Source organism: Poecilia reticulata, linkage group LG5, assembly GCF_000633615.1.
Source record: "Poecilia reticulata strain Guanapo linkage group LG5, Guppy_female_1.0+MT, whole genome shotgun sequence".
Classification (NCBI taxonomy): Eukaryota; Metazoa; Chordata; class Actinopteri; order Cyprinodontiformes; family Poeciliidae; genus Poecilia; species Poecilia reticulata.
Window position 1 is genome coordinate 6,030,434 of NC_024335.1, and position 20,066 is coordinate 6,050,499.

At 40.5% G+C, this 20,066-nt stretch overlaps 1 protein-coding gene across 1 annotated transcript in view; it reads right to left on the reverse strand.

Annotated features, from left to right (window-relative positions):
* Positions 1-6: 6 nt before the first annotated feature.
* foxj3 (forkhead box J3) overlaps positions 7-20,066 on the reverse strand; it is a 93,408-nt gene continuing 73,348 nt past the window's right edge. The window contains exons 5-11 of the mRNA XM_008408620.2: positions 18,354-18,482; positions 12,794-12,968; positions 7,742-8,164; positions 7,121-7,222; positions 5,026-5,217; positions 4,498-4,599; positions 7-2,981 (exon numbers count right to left, since the gene is read on the reverse strand). Of these exons, the coding sequence (XP_008406842.1) occupies positions 2,869-2,981; positions 4,498-4,599; positions 5,026-5,217; positions 7,121-7,222; positions 7,742-8,164; positions 12,794-12,968; positions 18,354-18,482 (1,236 nt within the window). The 3' untranslated portion in view covers positions 7-2,868. The remainder of the gene's footprint in view (positions 2,982-4,497; positions 4,600-5,025; positions 5,218-7,120; positions 7,223-7,741; positions 8,165-12,793; positions 12,969-18,353; positions 18,483-20,066) is intronic.

Sequence of the window (20,066 nt, forward strand, 5' to 3'; positions counted from 1 at the left end):
AAAAGTCTCCTCAGTGCATCTTCACAACTGAATAAAATAATAATCTATGCAGGTTGGGGTAAACGTTTCTATGTGCCATTTACTAAAATCTGATATGAAAATAATMCCCTTCACTTTATAAAATTAAATTTATCACCAAACATGAACCAGGTTTGTTTTATTTATTTATTCTCAGTCCTTTAAACTGAGAATAAACCTAATCAGATTAAATCTTGCAGGTTATTTAGAGTAGGGGTGCACCGATTGYAGTTTTTAGGCCGATCGTGGATTACCGATCTGTAAAAAACCCGAACTGCCGATTTTGGCCGATACCGATTTATTTTGTCTGAAATGTTGCTGAACAGAGGAAGAAAGTGGACGAGTCGGTAAAGTGCAATGAAATCGGCTCCGATAAATCGGTGCACCTCTAATCTGGACAAYAGCTGTCAGTCTTTACGCTAAACTCTGCTGACCRCTTTGTTAATCTTTCAACTCCCAGATTAAAAAGCCTGAATATAATCCCAGAAACATTGTGCTACTCCTTCAAACAGAGACACAGTGTTGCAGCTGAAGAAGCACCAGAACGGTAGAACCCGACGCGGCGCAGGAAAGCGGCCAATCGGAGCGGCCGCTGCGGGACGAAAYGGGATCGGCTTTGCGTCTGGAGGCCAAGTAAACAAAAGGAACTCATGTGCAAAGGGCTCATCCTCCTCTGACCATAGTGTCTCTTCAGGCCAGCAGCGGTTCTGACCGTGGAGCCGGTTCTGGAGAACCACCGGGTCGCTCCACTGCTCTGTGCTTGAGAAAACCTCCTGGGTCTGCCTGCGTGAGCCGCCTGCCCTCCTTCGCCATGTGCTTCACGCTCACACAGAGCAGAGGTGAGTGCAGCCAACAATCGGAGCCCTAAAATCACAATTTAAAGAAAAACGACAACAAACTCCCACAAATGCCTCGTCTGTTTCCACCGACACGTGAATTTTATCCCGTCCTGATCGCATCGGACTCTGCAGGGAGCATCAAAAGGTCTCTAATGTTCACAAACAGACGCTTTGTTATTGATCATTAGGGCTAAAACTAACAATTATTTCAGTAATCAATTGTTCTGTTGAATAAATCGGATAAAAAAATGGCCACATTCTGCAGATTTTTCATCTAAGCATAAAAAGATGCAAATAAAGAATGCAGTTCCTTTTTTAAATTAGAAAATAATCATTATTGCTTAAAAAGCAATAGTAGCTTCATTAACGAATCATTTGTAGCAAAGGATGAATCTGAAGTTCAACACTTAATGTGAAAAGTTTCTATCAACATCTGCTGATTATTTTTTGATTAACCGATTAATAATTGGTGCTTAATCTGAGTTTTTACATAATTTGAACCAGATTAAGATCAATCTACCACTTATGGAGAATATATTTACAGAAAAATATTTTTTAATCTTAAATGCAAAATGTGTATTTTTAATACAGTTTTGGCTTAATTACTGCTTTGCCTTCTGTGTACTCGAGTTAATGATCAATCAATTACTAAATTAGTTAATTATTTCAATAATGGAGTCATGATTAATCAGACTAAGCCCTATTGATCATTACATAAAATCTCATTTAAGTATTTTTTTTCCCTGAATCATTTTTTCTCTCTTTATGTTTTCTTGCAGATGTTGCTCTATTTATTTATATATTTATTATTTGGGATCTGTGGTGGAGTTTCAGACGTTTCTGTGGCTGAATAACTGAGATGTTAACGAGGTTCAGACTGATCTTTATTATTCATCTATCTGTGTATTAAATGTCTTAATCTGGGACCCGAGTCCAAATTTCGTACCACAAACGAGCAGAAGTGGTATGACAATAAAAAAATCCTTGAATCTTCATCCAAATAAAACTCAGATGTATCGTGATTCCAATCTTATCGTTTTTTGAGCGGTAGCATCTTAGTTAGTGAACAATAGAGACTGAAACAGTTCGAGTTTGGTTGAATTTCTAAAGGTGCTACAGTTTCCGTCACAAATCTAAACAACTCTAAACTTCACAAGACAGATTCAATTCAAAGGTCTGTTTCCACACTCCTGATTTTATCTCCTCAATGTCACAATTCATTCATCTTTAAGTGTTTAAGAGTGAACAATGAGAGTSTCTGTTCTCCCATGACACACAGAGAGCCGATCACAGCGCCCTGTGGGATCCCTCTCTGGCTCGACTCCTGGGTTAAAAAACCCCCAACATAAAATAAAATCAAACCAGTGGGGATAAAAACAAACAAACAAAATAAAAACACCCTGTTCAGATTTTAAACATTTGTAAACCTGTTTTTCCCAGAAGCGACCAACGAGCACCATCACGTTACTCACAGAGACAGACGGCCTGTGTTTTCTTAAAAAAAAAAATAAAAACAAAGAGACAAAAATATCATATAAACACAAAAAATTAAACAGAGGGGAGAGAAAGTTGGAGAGAGAGAACTTCATCTTAGAGGCAGCTGAGGCCTATGTCGACACGAGAAGAATTACAAGCTGAACACGTCGCTCAAATCACATGACAGTTAAGGAGCAGAGGGGTCAGGGGTCGGGTGGGGGGGGGGAGGTGGCAGGAAGAGGATGGTCTGGGTAAGAGGAGGGGGCTGGCTGAGGAGGTTCACCGTCAATGAGCTCCACTCGTCTCCAGACGAGAGCAGGTCTGGCTGAACATGATTGTCTTCAAAGTAACAACGTTTTCTGGTTATGGTTCGCCGTGTCAGGACTCTGAAGTCTGTGGGGCTTTTCGCCGTGTCAAACGTTCCTCTGCATCACACAACCTGCGGCCTCGTCGGCTCAGCCTGGCCTCCTCCGGGCTTCGCCCCCCCCCCCCTCCTCGATCGGCTTGGACTTGCTTTGACGGGGAAGTGGAGCGGCTAGACGATGGAGTCCCAGTCGAAGTCGTCCTGGATGTCGTCGGCTTGCATGCGATGCATCTGGAAGGTCCTGGAAGGTATCATGTGCTGCTGGTTCATCTGTGCATGGTGTCCTGCAGGAAACAAGCGGAAAACATGGCAGGTTGTTGTTGTTGTTGTTTCACTTTAAGAAGCCAAAATTTAAGAGTTATTTTGAAGGTCTTGAACGACGGTTCTCCAGGGTTTTGATATTTTCTTTGGACTATTTGACTGTTTTTTACTCATTTTCTACATCAGTGGGCGTCGCTCTACTGCGCATCAGAACAGACAAGAATAAATTATAATTATTTAAACTATTTACAATTAGGCTAATAAAATAATTTACATCCAGTAATCAGTGCACATCCCCTCTTTGTCTGGTGAAACTCCCATATGCAGCTTTGTGGCGTCTGCAGTTAGAGGTTTTATTTTCAGCACATCGTCTCTGTACCTCACTCTGCATCCGGTTCAACCTGCTGCATTTTTAATTTCTGAAGTCTTAGTTTATCACCTGCAACTACGTCTTCATTTCTCTCTAATTGTGACCAAACTAGGAAGAATTGGTTTTATTTGTCCTCTGTATGCTAACTACCCGTTATTTTTAAAAAAATGTACATATTTTATTTCTTATTGTTCAATACGTATATGTTTAAAACATGCTAGCTAATGTTAAAACAGCAAGATAAATGCAGGTAACCATGGAAACCAGAGAGAATCCAATGGACGGCTCAGCTCTTTCTGCAGTCAAGTTGTGCGCGCGTCCGCTGTGTTTACAAACAAATCCTCCTTCTGTAAACACGTCGACACAAGAGATGGGAATCGAGAACCGGTTCTCAGTAGTTCAGCTCCTTGGAATCGATTCAACTCATCGGTTAACGCGCGACGCATTTGCGTGACGACGTGTTGCACACGATCCGTATTTTGCTTCAGAAAATATCCAAGATGGCGTCGCAGCAGAAGCAGCATGTTCAGATCTTTAATCACAATAAGAAGGGGGAATACATCCAACATCCTCAAACCACACAGCATGTAACAGATTTGTACAAATGTAGAGGGTTGATATGTTGCTTAGCAACAGCGGTGACTCTGGAGGGGGGCGGAGCTTTGAGCATCTCCAAGGAAACGTTAAACTACTACTATTAATGTTATGAATAATCTCCATCTCATTAACATTTGCAGTCRTATTAAATATATTAGAATATATTTTCAGATGAGGCTCGTTTATTATGTTAAAGGCATAAAAACTGTTGATGTTAAAATGTTTATTTGACAGAGGGATTCTTATTGCTCAAGTTAGTTTTTATTTAGTTTGAATCAAACATGGTGCATATTTTGAATTAAACAGTCTATTTCCTAACTCAACGAGAATCGATAAGGAATAAAATCTACAACCTGACTAATCGACTCAGCCCAGAGTGGAGATTCAGCTCTCCCAGTTTTATCAGTAAAACATTTTGTATGTTGTCAGATTTTCTTGAAGTTATGAATTGTTTCAGTTTGTGAAAAAGCCTAACGCCACATTGAGGTCTGACACCATTAAAAAGTGAAAAAAGTTTAGGCGGTGTGAAGAGGGAGTGATTTCTCAGAGCAGGGTGTTTATGGGGCGATTACCTGTCATTGTGGGTCCCGTGTTGCTCATGGGGGGCATGTGCGGGTATCCGGGGGGACCCATCATGGGGGGCATACTCTGTCTTGTGTCCATGTAGAGGTTTCCTGATGATTACATTAAACACAATCAGAAGCTTTCTCTGATATTCAGCAATACTGAATCTATAACACGTATATTGACTAAAAAAACAATGTCAAAATAAAAGAGCATGTATAGTTCACTGTTCACTTTAGGCTCTGTCGTTTTCTCCTACTACTCTCCATTTTAACATTATTTGCTGGTATTAATGTGCTGTTTGTTTTTCTTTTTCTTTAAAAAGTAGAACCGGATCAGTGATTCTGCATTTAGTCTCTTTCTTTCTCGCTGCCAATATAAATGTGACCTATTTGTCCCGTAAAGTGCCTTGCGATGACGTTAGTGATTATTTCACGTTATTTAATTAACCTACACAACCCATTTTTAGCACAGACACTCCAAATAAATSGCTTTTTAAAACATAAACGGCTTTAACCTTCTGCAGGTGTACAGACCTGTGTTGAGGTGCTGGCCGGGTTTGTTGGTGTGCATGGCGCCGTGACACACAGGGCTCTGTACCGCCCCCTGCTGCTGAATGACGCCGGTGCGAGCAAAGAACTGGTTGATGGACGAGCAGAGGTCCGCGATCTGGGTGGGTTCAAGGCACCAATTGTTCAGCTCGGCCTGTCTCATGCTTTCTCTTAAACCTTTGGAGACAAATACAACATTTCAGGAAATTAATGAAAACTGGAACAGTTTTGTTCAACAGAATGTAAACGTAGCAAACGAACGACGTGTCTGCAGCATATATTTATCATATCAGCAACCTTCAGTGGGTGATATTTAAAAAACATCCTACCTTGCATTCCTTGACTCTTAATTGGATAAACTGACCTGCTGAGCTGGGTGTTTTGGTAATTAAACTTGAAGGCGGTGTTATTTAATTGAAGAGCTCAGTTTAATTAAAGTTGTAATCAACTCTGGAGTGCCGACACATCAGCACTCAATCAAAGGCTGGAGCAGAGCTGTACATCCAGCCTCTGCTTTTAACGTCGGAGGAAATTAATCTGGAGTCCAGATCACTCTCAGGTGAGTCTCACTGTGTGGATTCATCACTGATTTATTTCAAATGTTTGACTTGAAGCAAACAAAAAAAMCCAAAATTCATATGATGCAAGACTTAGAAATGGATTATTAATGTAGAAATGTTATGTTGACACAATCATCCTGAGCTGAACTCAGAAAGTGAAGCATTACGGAGAGGAGGCTGTGATGAAGATTACCTACAGGTCGCTCCGTGCCACACCGCATTGATGCAGTAAGTCAAGTTGGAGCAGATCTGCTGCGTTTGTTCTGATTTGATCGTCATTTTATCTTGTTTTCATAACTTTTCTTTCTGTTCATCAGTTATTTCTTGTGTAAATGTTTTATTTTGTTGATTTTTTTCTTTCTTGTCTTAGGACAAAGAATGAATTTAGCTATTGTGCTAAGTCCTGTATATCTACTCTGCCATGAATTGTGTTAAAGTTGATTAATGTCAACTATTTTAATAAAAWWWTTTTTATCTTTTATTAATTTTTTTGGTCAAGACATTGCTTTTATTTTGGACAGTTTTTTTTAATTGTCCAAAAAAGCCATTAAGATAATTTCTGTCATTTTTTTAAACAACCGGGAGCAACCGATTAGTATCTCAAAGCTCAAATGAGCTCGACTCCATCGCTCCGTTTTCAAACCACATAGCCAGACAGATTTAAAAGGAACGGCAAAAAGCAAAAGAGGTGGATCAGCAGTCTTTGCCTAGAGCTGATGATATATGCAGATGATTCTGTCACTGGATGGTGAGGTGTTGGCGTTCTACATCATCATGAAACATACAGCAACAGTCTTTAGTCAGATATGACGCAAGACTGACTGCTTCTGGAGAGCGAAGATACTTCGATGATATGAGTGAATGAAAAGGCTTCTTCAGAAAGCTTACATTTCTGTATTAAAATAACTTGTCTTTTGTTTTTCCTCCTGTAATTGTCTGATGAGGTGAATTTTATGTTTACATTAGTTGTAAGCCCCCCCCGCCCCAAATAAACCATTAAAAACTATTGAGCCGAGTTACAAACTTCAAAAAGTTTCACATTTTAAATCAAATTAGTTAGAAATGGGGTAATTCTTTATCCTAATCCTTTTCAAATTAATGGAATTACAAACAAAATATTTTTATATTATGCTGATTTTTTTTAAACTGGATGACAAAAGTCTTCAGTTTGGTGTTTTGGTCTCAACTAGCTCTTTTTTTTAAAGGAGAATTCTGTTTACAGAGACTTCATAATTAATTTTTTTTGTTGTTTCTCTAATTTTGTTTATTTATTTTGACTATTTGAAATGTTTTCCAGTTAAAAGTATACTAATTTGACAATGTGTTCTTGCATCAGTATGCCATTACTATTATTTTACTTCAAAACTGTCTCAAAACAACAACAACGTTATCATTTATCCCAACAACTTATGGGACAATTTATTGCCCATGCTATAGTGACAGTGTTGTTATGAATAATAAAATCCTGAGCGCAGGTTGAAATATAAACTAATGGTGCAGGGTTTATCAGTGCAACGGACCTTGGAAAGGAGAAAGGTCGACATCAGCCCAGTTGTAGCTGCTGGCAATACGACAGCTTTCTTTCAGGGCATCCAGATTCGGGTACCACTCGGACCGTAAACCTGCAACACAAACACACAGAACATCATATCTGTAACTCTAAGAAGAGAATAAGAAGTCATAAAATCTAATTCAATTCTGGAGGAATTACTGGCTGCTGAATAATAACTACTTTCTTTTTTATTTGAATTTTAGCAGACTGTAAGGTCAGATTATGCATTTTCACTGCATTTGTGCTTGCAGTAATCTGGAGCAAAACGAAAGAGGAGACATCAACTAATCTGATGTTCGAACAGTTCCTGGAAGTGGCCACTAGGAGGAGCCAGTGTCTCTATAAATCCTGCTGAAGTCGGGGCTTCAGCATGGCTTTGTTCTCCACACCAAAGGTAATAAATTAAAAGATAATTTACTGTTTAAGAAATTAAATTGTTTTCTTTGAGCTCTCTGGCGAAACGGGGAGAATCACCTCCAAACACGATCATGACTGCACCTGAGCGCCTTCGTCCAGCCGTGTGACGGATTCAAACAAAGGGAAAACAAAAGCAGACGCCGGTCCAGCAGAAAGAGACGGAGGGCCTCACCTGTGTTGCAGGCCATCTGTTGCGGGTGGGAGAGGCTCTGGTGCTGCTGTCCGTGTTGGGAGGGGTGCTGGTTGTGCTGCGTGTGCTGGGCCGGGTGCGCCGTGTGCTGCTGCTGCGGGTGCTGGCTGTGGGTCGGGTGCTGGCCGTGCTGGGAGTGCGCGGCGTGCTGCGGGTGCTGAGGGTGCTGGCCGTGTTGGTTGTGCTGCGTGAGGTGCTGGGCGTGGGGCGAGCCGTGGCCCGGGTGGGCCTGGGTCGGGTGGGACAGGGGAACCTGGCCGCTGTTGGCGGGGTGGTTGTTGTGGTGGTTGTTGGGCTGGTTGTTTGACAGGCTGTTCTGAGTGTTGATGGTGCCACTGGGGGAGTGCTGATAGGAGCAGGAGGTGTGGGTCTGCTGGGAGTTATCCGACGGCATGCCCATCAGACCTGAAACACACACACACACACCGAGCTCTGAAGACACGCAAACAACCAGAGACTCAGCCAACCTCCCAGTATACGACACTACAAACCTCAATGTACCTTACTGGAATTTAAAAAAATAGGCCAATATAAAGTAGAACATCAAGTGAAAGTGGATAAAAATAAATCTAAAAACAATCAGAGGGATTTTGTTTTAGTGCTGGGTGATATCGTTGAAAAACAAACTATGACATAAGCCAGGGTCTGCAACCTGCGGCTCTTTGGACCTTCAATGGCTCTTAGCTTTGGCTGAACAAATAAATAAAACCAACTGATACTTTTAAATACGGACATAAAAATAAATCCAGCTTTTGGCAGTTTTACAGTATTTTCTTTGAATAATTTAACTGAATTTCCACAAAAGAATGAGATTAAAATGATCAATTCTTAAACATAATTATCTTGTCATTAAGTTGAAAACAATGTGGTTTTCCTTTGCCAATAAAAGAGTTCTTTTTTCTAAAAATGTTTTTCTGTGTATTAAAACCTAAAAATAGAAATAAAATGATGATGGTTCCTTAAAAATAAATTTCCCACAGTGGATAGGAAATTTGACATTTTTTAATTAAAAATATAAAAATGTCTCATCAAAAGGTCATTTTTGATAAGTTTATTTATTTACCTGGACGGGGGGCAAAAATGGGTCTTTAAATATGGTAAAAGTATGGTATCAATAATTATTGATTAGCTTTTTTTTATTTAAACACATAAAAACCTCCCAAACTAGTGACCTGACTGTTCCCGTTTTATCCACATGTTCCTCTAGAGATGTACTAATTTTCTCCTTTCACTCCACACAATTGTTCATTTTATTTTTAAGCAGTTATAAGGTACCGAACTGCTGCGCCAGCTACTGAACAGGTTGCTAGGTAACCATAGAGTGACTGAGTGAGTTGATTCCACTAATCTTCCTGAACTGACTGTTAGGTTGGTTGGGTAAAGCCTTTCCTCTGCCTACATCTCACAGAATGCTGTGTGGTTCTGGATCAGAGGTCAGTGAAATTATTCAACTTTTTATTGAATCACGCGTCTATGGCGAGATATATATATATATATATATATATACACACACACACAGTGGGGCAAAAAAGTATTTAGTCAGCCACCAATTGTGCAAGTTCTCCCACTTAAAAAGATGAGAGAGGCCTGTAATTTTCATCATAGATGTACCTCAACTATGAGAGACAAAAGGAGAAAAAAAAAATCCAGAAAATCACATTTTCTGATTTTTAAAGAATTTATTGGCAATATATGGTGGAAAATAAGTATTTGGTCAATAACAAAAGTTCATCTCAATACTTTGTTATATATCCTTTGTTGGCAATGACAGAGATCAAACGTTTTCTGTAAGTCTTCACAAGGTTCTCACACACTGTTGGTGGTATTTTGGCCCATTCCTCCATGCAGATCTTCTCTAGAGCTGTGAGGTTCTGGGGCTGTCACTGGACAACACGGACTTTCAACTCCCTCCACAGATTTTCTATGGGGTTGACATCTGGAGACTGGCTAGGCCACTCCAGGACCTTGAAATGCTTCTTACGAAGCCACTCCTTCGTTACCCGGGCGGTGTGTTTGGGATCATCGTCCTGCTGAAAGACTCAGCCACGTTTCACCTTCAATGCCCTTGTTGATGGAAGGAGGTTTTCACTCAAAATGTGACGATACATGGCCCCATTCATTCTTTCCTTTACACGGATTAGTCGTCCTGGTCCCTTGGCAGAAAAACAGCCCTAAAGCATGATGTTTCCACCCCCATGCTTCACAGTAGGCATGGTGTTCTTTGGATGCAACTCAGCATTCATTTTCCTCCAAACATGACGAGTAGAGTTTTGACCAAAAAGTTCTACTTTGGTTTCATCTGACCATATGATATTCTCCCAGTCATCTTCTGGATTATCCAAATGCTCTCTAGCAAACTTGAGACGGGCCTTGACATGTACTGGCTTAAGCAGGGGGACACGTCTGGCACTGCAGGTTTGAGTCCCTGGCGGCGTAGTGTGTTACTGATGGTAGCCTTTGTTACTTTGGTCCCAGCTCTCTGCAGGTCATTCACTAGGTTCCCCCATGTGGTTCTGGATTTTTGCTCACCGTTCTTGTGATCATTTTGACCCCACGGGGTGAGATCTTGCGTGGAGCCCCAGATCGAGGGAGATTATCAGTGGTCTTGTAAGTGTTCCATTTTCTAATAATTGATCCCACAGTTGATTTTTTTACACCAAGCTGTTTACCTATTGCAGATTCAGTATTCCCAGCTAGGTGCAGGTTTATAATTTTGTTTCGGGTGTCCTTTGACAGCTCTCTAGTTTTGGCCATGGTGGAGTTTAGAGTGTGACTGTTTGAGGTTGTGGACAGGTGTGTTTTATACTGATAACGAGTTCAAATAGGTGCCATTAATACAGGTAACAAGTGGAGGACAGAGGAGCCTCTTACAGAAGCAGTTACATGGCTGTGAGAGCCAGAAATCGTGCTTGTTTGTAGCTGACCAAATACTTATTTTCCACCATATATTGCCAATAAATTTTTTAAAAATCAGAAAATGTGATTTTCTGGATTTTTTTTCTCCTTTTGTCTCTCATAGTTGAGGTACATCTATGATGAAAATTAYAGGCCTCTCTCATCTTTTTAAGTGGGAGAACTTGCACAATTGGTGGCTGACTAAATACTTTTTTGCCCCACTGTATATATTTTTTGTTTACATTTGCAGTCTGTCCCCTTTACTCTGACGCCCCTGACTAAAATCCAGTGTTACCACTGCCTCCAGAGATTGCCTAATTAAGTTTATTTCAAAGTGAAGAGGCAATAGGGGGCACTAGGGAGTCTCAGAAAGTTGGAGGTAAAATAAAAACTGCAAAAATAAATCAATATATTTTTAATCAGAATTTTTTCACCATATAAAAGAATGTTTTTTAATCAGTTACAGACAAACCGTACTGTTTTTGGCTGTATCTGCACTAAAAACCAGCTGTTAGTTTTCTCCTGCTTCATGTTTATTCACTACTTTGTGATAAAATCCCAGTAAGAAACATTGAAAACTGTGGTTTTGATGTGATAAAATGTGGAAAAGTTCCAGGGGTGTGAATACTTTTGCTAGGCCTTGTAACTGCAAACAATACATTTGAATGCAGACGTGAAAAGTGGATAGTAATGTAGTTAGGCTCTCTCTCACTGTTTACTTTCACTTCTTTCAGACTCTGAGCAGCGAGGGTTTGAATCCCTCATAAAATTATCATCAATGCAAATTCAGTTTATGCTAGATCTTTGGTTACTTCATAAAAAGTAATCAACTCAGTAAATATCTGAAAATAACTCATCCTGGAAGCATGTTGGGGGGTTTTTAATGGAGAGCTGCTGCAGGCGCGTCAACATTTGAAAAAGACCAGTTGCCATTTTGTTGCGTCAGGGAATGACTCAGCTTGGGTTATTGGACGCTTCACAAGCTGGAGCTGCTGCTCTCTTTCCTCCTCAGAGTCCTGTATCATCTCTGACTATCTGGTTGTACAGCTCTTTAAGCAGCACGAACATCTGCGCAGCCCGCTGCAATCATCTGAGCGGTGGGTAGGGGCCCTTAAGAGGCCCCATCCTTCACAGTTTTGGCACCGCGAACCTATTCCACTGGAGTGCTTTCAGAGCAGACTCTGGGCCCCGCACCTCCACAATCGCCGCAGGGGTGACAAAGGGGCATCTCTTATCGGTACAGAAAGCCCATTGTCCAACCAGGGAAATACAGAAAGCAATTAACGCGGCACCGGAATAATAATGCGAGCTCATTACCTATTATCAAAGCCAGTGAATTAGCTCACTGTCCACAGCGGCAGAGTGTGAAATCCTCCATGCTCGATTATTTACGCTGTTTAATTGCAGGAGCTTGTCTGAGAGAGATTTCACTTTTATGCACGTAAAAAAAAAAAAAAAAAAAAAAAAAAAAAAAGGGTTTTTAACTAATAAAACGCAGATGATAGATTAAAGCAGACTCTCATTAGCATGAAATGCATTTGATTTGTGAAAGTGGGTTATCCACAGAAGGCTCAGTCTGCTTTCCTCCTGACTCGCTTGTCAAGAGCTTCATGTTCATCAGTCAATCAGATTATACACAAACTGCTTTTACTTCTGCAGGGATTCTGATGTTTTCTTTGCCATGTTATGCATTAAAAAGAAAAAAAAAATCCTATCAATGTAAGTAGTTTTTGGGATGCCAACAAGCTCTTGACCTCCGTTTGAAGCGCGACCAGACGCTTTTAACTTTCACGTAAGGGCGAAAATAAAATGTAAAGAATTAACAATAAAAAGTGCAGGCATATCTCTTTATGTCCTGCAATAAAATATTTCAAGCATGAACTCTCAGACTCCAGCTCTAAATAAATACATAAGTCTTAGTATTTCCCTGGCAAGAGCTTGAAAGTCCTCGGTAAAGGTTTGGATTAAAGCCAAGTGAGCCGAGCCGAATACCTGCACACTTAGAGTAAACCTCATTAGTTCCTAAAGACTCTCTATAGCCCCAGCTGTTAAGAACAAGCCCACATTAGGAAAATCACTTCTAGAGTCTTCGGCTCGCGATAGATTTCCCCCCCCCAGCGCCCTGGAGAGGCCGCTCACCTTGTTGGCTGAAGGACTGCTCAAAAACAGACTTGTAAAGGCTGCGGAAGGAGGCACTGAGATCTTCGAAGTCTGAGAACGGGAGCTGCTTTTCCCTGTCTGGCATGCTGTACTGGGACTGGGGGGGCTGCTGCAGGCTCATCGACTGGGACACGGGCTCCGGATGACTGGTCACCTGGGGAGATGGAGGGAGACAAAGGAGAAGCTAGGTTTAATGTTTAACATGTGAAAGGATCTACTGCTGGGAAGATGTTTAAGCAGACATAAATTATATGTAAAGAAAAAAAGTAGATATGTCTGTCAGCGTAATGTCTGTCAGTAGATAAAAAAGTAGCATGATATGTATTCAGCCGCCTGTAGCTGTAGCTGTGCGTTGGCTTCAGAGGTTTGTTAGTGAACATTTGTGAAAAACGTCATCATGATAAACAGCAGACAGGAAAAGAAATTTAGAGCGAGGTGAGGTTATAAAGCAATATCCTAACCTATAAAAAACATGTCACGCATTGCTGTTCAATTCATCATCTAGAAAAACCCCCACAAAGTCAACGTGAGCCGACCGGCCAGACAAGGACGGCGCTAATTGGAGAAGCAGCTTCTGCACCGCAGCAGGAGCTGCAGAAATCAACAACTYAGCTGGATTATTTAATAACTTTTAGTTTTGCACTTCATGAATCTGTCTTTATTTTAGGCCGCCATCAACACCACACTGGTTTGATCCGCTTTAATCAAACTCTAGTTCATTGGTCTAGAAAGTTTGGTTCGATTGAGGAGGTGTGAACGCGCAACCGAACTCTGAAGTGGACCAAAGATGTGAACTCTGGTCCAATTAAAAACCTAGGTCTCAGTTCAGCTGAATTGAACTCTGGTGCGGTTTAAGTGCATGCTTGAATGCCAAACAGACCAGAAACYGCTACAAAAGCAGGAAGTGGACTACAGCATTGTGGGTAAATACAACCAGAACAAACGCATGTGTCAGGCACTAGAGGGTGAAATGGCTCTTGTTTTTTATTTTTACAAACGACAAGAAAAATCCTATAACCACTAAAATCTGCTGCCACTTCATTTTTGTTTACAGTTTGTAAAGAAGGAAGTTGTGCTCAGTGTCTTCTGAGGTTTTTGTGTCATTTCCTTCAGTAGTTCTCGGTGCAGTGCCACCACAGGTGAGGAGGTTAAAAGTTTTTTGGATAGTTTGACGTAGCGCAGTATGAAAGTGAATTTCACCAGGTGAAAATGTAAGAAACGTTGCAATTTTGGTCAAAAAGATGCAAGAAGAAATCCAAAATAAGCCAAAGGTAAAGTTTTGCTCTCATTTGCACATTATGACTAGATCGTCACCACTATGAAACATGGGGGCGGCAGCATCATGTTGAGGGGAAGTTGTTCTTCAGCAAGGACAGGAAAGTGAATCAGAGTTGATGGATTTTTGTTTGCTTCCTGCGGCGGTTCGAATCCGCTTCCTCCAGAAATATTCACATTATTCTGTAAATTTCCCTGAAGTCAGAGTGTGTGCGTGGGTTGTGCATATAAGTTTCTGTTTGTTGCGTTGTTGGAATAATTTTTGGAAGGCACTGCAGCTGCCATGGTGCAACAAACAAAAAAAAAAACAACCTGTAAAATATTTCATGTAAATCAGTGATAAAACTCAATGATATCTCCATTCTGTGAAGCTGCGACTATCGTGCTTCAGCCTGAAGATGCGTCCCTCATGCAACATAAAGAACAAATTACGTACACCATAACAATGCAGGTCAGTGCTTACCGCCTTGGCTCACACAGCATTAAGAGAGCAACTCGAACGGACATAAAGCCAATACTCTGGTGGCCGAGCAAAATGTATTTAAAACAAAATCAATAGCAATACCTTGAACAAATAAGCAGCCATTTTATCCATGTATTTGTGTGGGCAGTCAATGTAACACACCGCCTCTGGGTGTGAGACAGAAGCACTGTTCCCTCCAGCTAAGGGCTTGTCTGAGAGATTCACCGCAGCAAAGGCAGCAACTCAGACACAGTCCTGTTTCACACAGCAGAAACCTGACCTGTGTCCACTGTGGGCTCGCTTTACAAGAGAGTTCGTGTTCMATTTTTGATCCTAACATCTTCCTCTTCTAAAATGCGGACAGGCCGCTGAAGTGTGTGGCTCGCAGACTGGCTTGGAGAAGAGTGGAGAGGTGATAATAAAGCCAGAGTGTTTACTGAGAGCTGCCGCTTAGGCTGGGAGAGAAAAAGAGAAAGAGAAAGAGAAGGCGGGCGGGCGAGCGAGCGTGAGCGCATCCATCAGGCTGAGCCGATCGATGCTCGGCGCCTGGAGCGGGGAGCACTCCAGGATGCAGGGAGGACCACACCAAAGAGGGGGCATCTCTGGTGGGAGGACATCAGAGGGAGAGCTTCTCTTTGTCTGGCTTCCAGGAGCGAGCGCAGTTTTCTTTGTTTCTCTTAACCCCGTTCCTGATGTTGTACTCTCACTCATGTCCACCCTGAACCTCGGTCTATTGCCGTCTGCAGCTGGTTCTTCTGAACAAAACCTCCTGGGGCTTTCCCATCAACTCTCATACAGGATACAGACGGCTTTCTACGACTCGCAGGGTTTCGTTTTTAGTCCTTTTCGTTACCGTGGCTCTCCAGCAGATGAAAACTATTGATCAAAATGTATAATTTACTACTCTGAACTAAAAAAAGAAAACAAAACAACGCAAAAGTTTTAACGCACCTTTAATTAATTTATGTTCTGCTTTCTTGCTATTGATCAATATTCCTTCAGGATTTCTGTGGGGTTTTGGATTTTGGCTGCTTTATCGCTCATTTTGTTTTGCACAGTTCTAGAAGTGGAACCGGCAACGTCAGGCCGACAGTTCCAGCTCAAGTTCGATCGAGAAACTTAAAACTTTGCTGAATTTTATAAGCTGCAAAGAGATTTTAAGACATATCTTTAATTTTGTGCACTGGCCTTTCTTAAGCAGGGGAAGCTCCAGAAAAAGGACTGACCATCAAAACTAACAGTTCAGATCAGAATTTCCTGAGATTTATTGTGCTTTTATTTATGTGAACAGATACTGAATACTGGGAATCAGTTTAAAACAAATCTGCAAAATTCAACCTCCATCAGCTCTACTTTGAGTCTCATTTCTTTCCTTGACATGTTTTTTTTTTACTGAAGTCTGTTGTCTTCTGAGAATAAAGACTGTTGGTAAGCTCTTTGATTCAGGACCAAAACTGCAACATTTGTTACATTTTCAGCTGATCTGTTTTAGCAATGCACTGATCCTCTTTTTTTCTTCCGATACTGATACAGATATCTGTGGTTTAGGATCAGCTGATGCCGATCCGATACAGAGAAACTGTGCTGAATCGAATTCAAAGTTTCTTCTTATTTAAACAGAGGCATAAAAGTACTGATTTACAAATTTATGTGGTAACTCTGCACCAGTACAACACACTTAAGTACACTAACAGCTTCACAAGCTTGGTCAAACATGTAATTACTTTAATTTGTTCAATCAGTGCAATTTGAGAATATAACAGCCAATAATGAAGAAACTGAAATGGACAAAAACAATCGGTTTACCACCTTGGTAAAAAATTAACAAACTTTGTTTCAGCTTGTTCAGAAAGTACAATTAGGAATTATAAATATAATGTAAAATAAATAAATCATGACGTCGCTCAGAGCACGAAGCATAGAATTAGACTGAATAGATCTGCCCCTATGAATCGGGCAGATTGTCACAAATATCCGATCTAGAATATTTTTCAACATCAGGACCAATACAGATATTAATATTGGATCGGTGCATGTCTACACAAAGCAGATAAAAGCAACCTTAATATTAAACRCATCATAAACAGATATAATTCATGTGTTCTGGTTCATTTATGTTTTATTTGCTGGTTCTGTCAAACTCCCACAGTGCATGCTTCACCTCCATAAATAGGATTTCCAAGTAGCATTGCGCTGACAGACATTTTAAAATAGTGCAGCAAGACTTGGGAATAAGGAAAATGGATCATAGGACTGGTCGAAGGATAGGCTGCAAGTCTGGAGCTGGAAAAATAAAAAAAGGTTCTGAAAAGTTAAACATATCCAATGTCTGTCTAGAATCTAAAACCTAGTGATGGGTGCAATAAAGTAGTTTTTGCACTTCTGATGATTTGTTTCTTATTAAATCTTTCCCACACATTGGTATACAGTCTCCTTCACTGAGCACACTGATAAAGTGTTTTATTGTAAAAAAAAAAAAAAAATGTAGGAGAAATTGGCATTCGTTGGCAATTATAGTTTGCTTTTCTAACCTGGTTCCTTTCATATCGAATCAGACACTTCATCTGCCAAGACATCATTTGTTAGAAAGTTTAGGAATTTAAAGATAAACTAACCCTAACCCTAACTAACCCTAACCCTAACACCAAGGCATCTGGCCAAGTGGTCAGTTATTACTGCCTGATAGCAGAAAAATAAAACAAAAAAACTGGTATCTTCAATTATAGGCCTGCAGCTCTTGCATTAGACCATAGTAATGTGATTAAAAATAAGTAATGTGGAGGAATAATTCACCAAAATCAGAGCATCTGGCTTATTAATCCATCTATAGCAGAAATGCATCATTCTTCAACATGTCAATTATTTATATGTCAAGTTTTCAGCTAATAGCGTTCGCTGAATCACTACATTGGTAATGATTTAATAATATCTTTGATATTTTTCTTCAAATTCAACTAATAAAATAAATAAACCACCATTTAAGATTGGCAGTAATTAGTAAAATGTTAAAACTGTCCATTAACTTGCCTGTTATTTGTAGAGATGTCACTGGTTCAGTTTAGTTGGCCTTTATTTACTGTCTATTGTCTATTCAAAGGTCTGACTTTAAACATCCTTCATGAAAAAAGCAAGTGATTAGTTGAAGAAAACTAAAGGTTTTCCTGAAAGCCTGGTGAACTTTAAATCAACACAACTTGATATTTCCAAGGAAGTCTGGATGTTGGGAAGGAAAATTCAAAGAAAGGATTTTCTGAGACATAAGAAATAAAAAAAACTTTAATGTTTAATAAAGTGCTTTTTTTTTTTTGGTGGTAGCTCAGTTTTGCCCCAGTTTTGTAGCCAAGAGTTAACATCAATTTGTATCAATTTAAATACACACCCATTTGTTATCATTTAAAGTTAAACATTTCCATGAATTTTAGAGATTATAAAATGCTGAAATTTCTTATCACTCATAAAATATGACTGATATGAAACTTAACCACACTTCCTTAAAGCAGATTAGGATCAGGATGTAAAAAAGCACTTTACTTGAGCTGCTGGCAAAGGGGGACAAAATATATCTGGTTATGTAAAAAACACCAAAACTAAATTTTTTTTAAAAAAAAAAGGTGAAGGGGTGAAACGACCAGCATATGTTCCTGTTACATCGATGTGTTGCTGCAGATGATTGTGATCCTGCGTGGCTTGTATCTCACATTAAAAGAAATAACACAGTTTGAGATAAAAGCTGGTGCTTTGAATCTTTTTGCACTTGTAGAAATCTGTTTTCCAAACAGACAAATATGACATTGTTCTTACCGGTGTGTAGCTGTGAACRCTGCCCACACTGTTGAGATTGACAGAGGCTAGACTCTGATCAGACAGGCTGTTGTTAAGGCTGCTTCTCGGACTATCGCTACCTTCCTGGTCTGTGTTGTACAACGCCACCTGGAAAACATAAACACACAAATGCATAAGAAAAGGAAGACATTAAATAATTTAATTTATATAAAAACCATAAAGGCCTTTGGGTGTGTGTGTGTGTGTGTGTGTGGTTTTTTTCGGGGGGTATGGGAGCCACAGGGTGCTGCTTAACGCAGCCCACAGCCACTGAGGGGTTTTGTAAAAGGGAGTCTGGAAACAGCTGAGACATTCCCACCGCTAAAGGTCAGGGCACTGGCGATGTCAGCCACATCTGCTCACAGAGCGCAAATCGGTTTGGGACAGCTAACAAAGGATTTCAGTGCAGCCGAGACGCTGACCTTTCAGTGTAGGAGCGAAACTAGCTGAAGCACTTCAGGACGACAATCTTAATTATCATCTAAGAAGGTTCTGTTCCCCCCACCGACGCCTAATAAAGTGCTCATCAGACTCTGAGGACAACAGTAAGCACAATCCAGATAATGAATGTGATAAATCCCAGAGAGGTTAGCCTGTGTGCTGAGGTTTATTTTGCCAGAAAGGAATGGCAGTAATGCACTGATGGCTGCTGCAGTGGAGGAGAAGAGCCTGGTATTTTAAGACTGGTGTGTGTCTGTGTGAGCCTGTCTGTGTGTGCTGATCCATGACTGAGTGCAGCATGGTGGCTTCTGCTCATCACTACGATYGGAACAGAGYGGGCTCTGTGCTGAGCACAATGAGACAGCAGCAGCAGAGTCTTCAGACCGACCTGGGCCTGCCAACATCCTGCCTTCCAGCAGCAGCAGACTGAAGCCTCTAGTGTTTCTGCAGAGACGCAGCGAGCTGCCACACAGCCTCCACAGAAGCTGGGGAAACCAAGGCAGCCCTGACTTCTTCCTCTCCTCAGACTGATGTTTGGCCCGCTGACAAACATGCTGGTTCACTTCCAGGACGCAGAGTTAGAGCCCAGATACATTAAGCCATTAGAACGGAGCTTGGCTCCTGCACTGGTACCAGGGTTCCCACACTGTGTGTCTGTGTGTCAATATGCCCAAATTCAACATTACAGGTCTGGACGCAAGTATGCAAGTAAAAATACATGAATAGGTGGAGGTAAAAAGTATGCAAGTAAAAGTAAATATGTGTAAGAATGTGTATGTAAAGGTATGCTAGTGTAAGAAAGTAACTAAGTGTACAAAAGTTTAAGTACAAGTGTAAGTAAAAGTAATTAAATGTAAATGTGAATAAGTAGGTGCATGTATGTGTACATGAGTATGTAAAAGTACTTAAGTAAAAGTACTTCTGTAAGTAAATGTATGTAGGTGTGTGTATAATTATGTGTACGCAAATATGTAAGTACATGTAAGTAAGTAAAAGTATGCAAGTTTACGTAAGGGTATATAAATATAAGTAGGTGTATGCAAAAGTACGTAAGTGTAAGCAAGTACGTGAAAGTATGTGTATGCAAAAGCAAGTACATGCAAGTAAGTATGGGAAATAGTAAGTATGTAAGTGTAACTATGTGTAAGTAAGCATGTGGATGGATGGATGGATGGATGGATGGATGGATGGATGGATGGATGGATGGATGGATGGATGGATGGATGGATGGATGGATGGATGGATGGATGG